The 4,737-nt window shown below is 33.8% G+C and overlaps 1 protein-coding gene across 1 annotated transcript in view; it reads left to right on the top strand.

Annotated features, from left to right (window-relative positions):
- LOC106340776 (rhamnogalacturonate lyase B-like) overlaps positions 1-4,399 on the top strand; it is a 13,293-nt gene extending 8,894 nt beyond the window's left edge. The window contains 13 exon segments of the mRNA XM_013779620.1: positions 557-678; positions 839-889; positions 1,102-1,221; positions 1,323-1,442; positions 1,542-1,677; positions 1,875-2,045; positions 2,183-2,338; positions 2,438-2,544; positions 2,640-2,730; positions 2,856-2,997; positions 3,332-3,491; positions 3,675-3,791; positions 3,912-4,399. Of these exon segments, the coding sequence (XP_013635074.1) occupies positions 557-678; positions 839-889; positions 1,102-1,221; positions 1,323-1,442; positions 1,542-1,677; positions 1,875-2,045; positions 2,183-2,338; positions 2,438-2,544; positions 2,640-2,730; positions 2,856-2,997; positions 3,332-3,491; positions 3,675-3,791; positions 3,912-4,275 (1,857 nt within the window). The 3' untranslated portion in view covers positions 4,276-4,399.
- The last annotated feature ends 338 nt before the right edge of the window (positions 4,400-4,737 follow it).

Genomic DNA, 4,737 nt, shown 5'->3' with positions numbered 1-4,737 from the left:
ACTTACACTTCAGTCGTCCAGACGACTTCCAACATCTCAGACGACTCAGACGATTTACTAGGGCTATATTCGTAAAAATGGCTTCTGGTTTTTTGTTTGGTCACAAGGGGCTGGGGTGTAATTTCACTAGGGTTTTAGGTTAGTTTTGCATTTGATTCAAGTTTGGGTATAAGTTTGGGGTTAAAATCAAGTTGTGAGTTAGTTTTGGCAAAAACCCCTTTGCTTGTGGGGCATGAAATGAAAATGGGAATTGAAATTTTTTTGTAATAGGATAATACAAAAAAGAATGAGTTACAATCAGGTTATAATCGAGATAACTAGATAATTTTGGTTAACTGTGTATTTGCTTCAGAAAAAATGAATTAAAGTTAATTGGTAAACAGTCACGCCTGTTAACCAATTGCAAAAAAAATTGGAAAGTACAATTCGAACTTTCATATTGGGTGGAATATGGATCTGATCGAACATTCGATGCTGCACAAAAAAAAAAAAAATCGAACATTCGATTCGTGAGAGGATACGTGGACTTAAGTTTGTGTGGATGTGGTAATTTTAGGTGGTCGTTGATAATGGTATTGTTCAAGTTACTTTCTCGAGCCCGCAAGGTTCGATAACTGGAATCAAATACGATGGCATCGACAATGTATTGGACGACGAAGTTGACGAACGTCGCCGTGGGTAAAATTCTTCAACACGGCTTTTCATATGTTTGTAACAATATTATTTCGAAAAGCAAAGCTTTCATACACTTCCTTAACAAAGGCACAAAACTATCTAACAAAGTCTAACTGTATTTTGTGTTTTAAAAAAAGGTCTTACAGTATTTCTTGGATAATAGGTATTGGGACGTAGCCTGGTATGAACCGGAAAAGAAATTTAAAACTGACAAGTGAGTAATCATTTATTGTAGCCAATTTTTGGAACTGTTTTTTACTTCCATTTTTAGAACTATTTATTTAGCGACAACTACATGTATTTAATTCGATTTTGCTGTCTATAGTTTCTTATTCAATGAAAATGTAATAGTTTTGAAAACATATTCTTGTAGTGACGATTGTTCGTCAACAAAGTGACATATTTACCTTTTTTTGTATTTCGTAGACTAGAAGGAACTAGATTTGAAATCATAACTCAGAACGAAGAACAAGTTGAGATTTCATTTACAAGGACGTGGACGATCTCTAAACGTGGCTCCTTGGTCCCCCTAAATGTAGACAAAAGGTACGTAGGTTACAACTGTATTTAAGATATATATATATATTTATGTAACTTTGATCTCCAAAGTAAATAATTATAATCGATTGTATAACTCTTTTTGAAAGGTACATTATTCGAAGTGGTGTCTCCGGAATATACATCTACTGTATAATGGAGAGGTTAGAAGGCTGGCCCGACGTGGACATGGACCAAATTAGAATCGTATTCAAGCTCAACCACACAATGTAACCAACATTTTATTATTTATATTTATACTTGAATTTCATTTAGTGAAAATTTTGTTAATTGAATAAACATTGCATACTTTTGTGGGTAATTTTCAGATTTAATTTCATGGCAATATCTGATGACCGGCAGAGAAGCATGCCGTCCATGGCAGATCGGAACCATGCTATGCAATTAGCTTATAAAGAAGCTGTTCTTTTGACAAATCCAAGGAACCCTATGTTCAAAGGAGAGGTATATTATAGTTTAGTAAAACATAATCCGAAAAACTACTAAACTAAGTTTACGAACCGTTTGAGAATAGATGGTTTATGTGGTTCTTAATAGTTGATACATTTCGATCAATTTAATAAAATCGCTTTAATAAAAATTCAGTATTATCATATACTAAGGAGTGTTACATTGGGGAAAATTATTTTGGTGTGACGCAGGTAGACGATAAGTATATGTACTCAATGGAAGACAAAGATAACAACGTTCATGGTTGGATCTCGTCGGAGCCACCGGTTGGGTTTTGGATGATAACTCCAAGCGATGAGTTCCGACTTGGTGGGCCGATCAAGCAAGACCTGACTTCTCACGCGGGACCAATCACCCTCTCCGTGAGTTTATTTACCATATACAAATATTCAACAAAATACAAATCATGATTAAGCAATTAAGGTTTGATTGATATCTTCAGGTTAAGTACTAATGCTTGTTGATATCGTCGTTACCATAAACAATCATGTTCTTGTAGATGTTTACGAGCACGCACTACGCGGGAAAAGAGATGAGAATGGGCTACAGAAATGGAGAACCATGGAAGAAGGTGTTTGGACCTGTGTTGGCTTATCTAAACTCTGTCTCTCCCAATGCTTCCACTCTTCGTCTATGGAGAGATGCCAAACGACAGGTTATTTTTGGTCGTATATCATTATTGTTATATATAACTCCTTTTTGTTTTTGAAAACTTAATATGTATATTTGCATTTATATTAATAATATGTATCAGATGGCTGAAGAGGTCAAAAGCTGGCCTTTTGATTTTGTACATTCAGAAAATTACCCTCTTAGTAATCAAAGAGGAACAATCCAAGGGCAGTTCTATATCAAAGATAGGTAAACAAATATCCATTCTTCTCTAGAAAATACATTTAAGCTAGCTATGTTCTTCACTATATTCTAATTTTCCTTTGCATTACATTATCTTGTAGTTACGTGTCAAGGTTAAATATATATGGGAAATTTGCTTTTGTTGGTTTGGCACCAGTTGGTTAAGCCGGTTCATGGCAAACCAAATCCAAGGTATATATAACAATAGTAGAGTGACTCTATGGTCTATACAAATGTATATATACTATACTGTTTTGTGGTGATTGTTAAAGTGCATATTAATTTTTTATTTTTGTATAATTATTTTGTGACAAAAGGGGTATCAGTTCTGGACGAAAGCTGACAGAAAAGGGAGATTCATTATAGAGAATGTGAGGGCAGGCAACTATAGTCTCTACGCCTGGGGTATAGGTTTTATTGGTGACTACAAATATGAGCAAAACATTACCATCACGCCAGGTACGTATATATCCATTGTAAGCCCATTTTTATCATAGATACAGAAGCATGCATGCTTGGTCAGTTGTTATTCATTATATATATATTTTTTTTTTTTTGAAAAATTGCTATTCATTATATTTCAACTCAAAGATATATATTTTTAAAAATACTATGATTTTGCTTGGATATAAAAACGACACTGAATCAATTTATTAGGTATAGTTCCAGTTTTTATATACAAACTGCATACATTTTGTGCGGATCCTTTATACGTACGTACATGTCCATGTAGTTTGTTTGCGTTAGCAGTAGTTCTATATATCAAACCATATTTACATGAACGTAAACGCAGGTAGCGAGATGAACGTAGGGCCCATAGTGTATGAGCCGCCGAGAAATGGTCCAACGTTGTGGGAAATCGGTGTACCGGACCGAACAGCCGGAGAATTCTATATACCGGATCCTTATCCTACACTTATGAACAACCTCTACGTTAATCCACTTCAAGACAGGTTAGTACTTATATATAGCCTTATGTACGCTTACTTTGTCGACTACCCATTAACTAGATCACGTTTTGGTTCGGAGTACAATTACTTTTAGTAGATTAATGTTTAAGCAGAGAGACTTCTTTTGATTCATGAGTCTAAGTTTAAATTGAATATTAACCAACGCATTCAATAAAACTATTGCAGATTCAGGCAATATGGATTATGGGATCGTTACTCAGATTTATACCCAGAAAACGATCTTGTCTATACAATCGGTCTAAGTAATTACAGAAGAGATTGGTTCTTTGCACATGTTACCAGGTAAGTTACAAAACCGTATATTTTTCTATAGTTGTGTATGCTTCTATTAAAAATACCTAGCTAATTAACTTCAGCTTTGAAACTAATTCGGGTAACCAAATATGAACTGGTACCATATAGAAACGTTGGAAACAATACATACCAACCAACGACATGGCAAATCGTATTCAACTTACAGAATTTGAACCGGGTCGGACTCTACACACTCCGAGTAGCTCTAGCCTCAGCCGCTGATTCAGAACTACAAGTTCGGATCAACGATCCAGAATCCGATCATATTTTTACGACTGGTTTAATCGGAAAAGACAATGCGATTGCGAGACATGGGATTCATGGGTTATATAGATTGTACAGTATCGATGTTGCGGGAAACTTACTAGGCGCTGGTGATAACACGATATATTTAACTCAATCGAGAAGTACAACACCATTTCAAGGTGTTATGTATGATTATATTCGTCTTGAAAGTCCTTTTAAAACTTGAAAAGAAGTAGATAGATTTAAAACAATTAACGGTAGATGGAATTTAAATTGTTTTTTTTTTCTTTCTTTCTTCTTTTCTAGAGTTGGTTTTTAGTTATTTGACTGGAATGTAATATCAACTAGACCCTGAGCGCATGTATGAATTTTTGGTTTATGGTTATTTATTTAACTAAATGATGTATTTGTAATATTTGATGTATTATATTCACCAAGTAAATAATTTTTTTGGCATCTTAAACCATCTATTTATGATGAATATTCGATATCATATACAAAATTGAACAAATAGACGTAATTAGAGAATTGTAGACGATATATAAAAACAATGGTTATTAATGTAAAATATGAAGAAATATTATATCATGACTTAGTATGGCATAAAAGATTATAAATTAGTTATACATGTTTAAAGAAAATAAAATGATTTTTAAACTTCTATGAAAAATTTAACATATAAAAAAGG

Source organism: Brassica oleracea, chromosome C4 (assembly GCF_000695525.1).
Source record: "Brassica oleracea var. oleracea cultivar TO1000 chromosome C4, BOL, whole genome shotgun sequence".
Classification (NCBI taxonomy): domain Eukaryota; kingdom Viridiplantae; phylum Streptophyta; class Magnoliopsida; order Brassicales; family Brassicaceae; genus Brassica; species Brassica oleracea.
The sequence above is the reverse complement of the archived record's forward strand: the minus strand, read 5'-3'. Positions and strand labels throughout refer to the sequence as shown.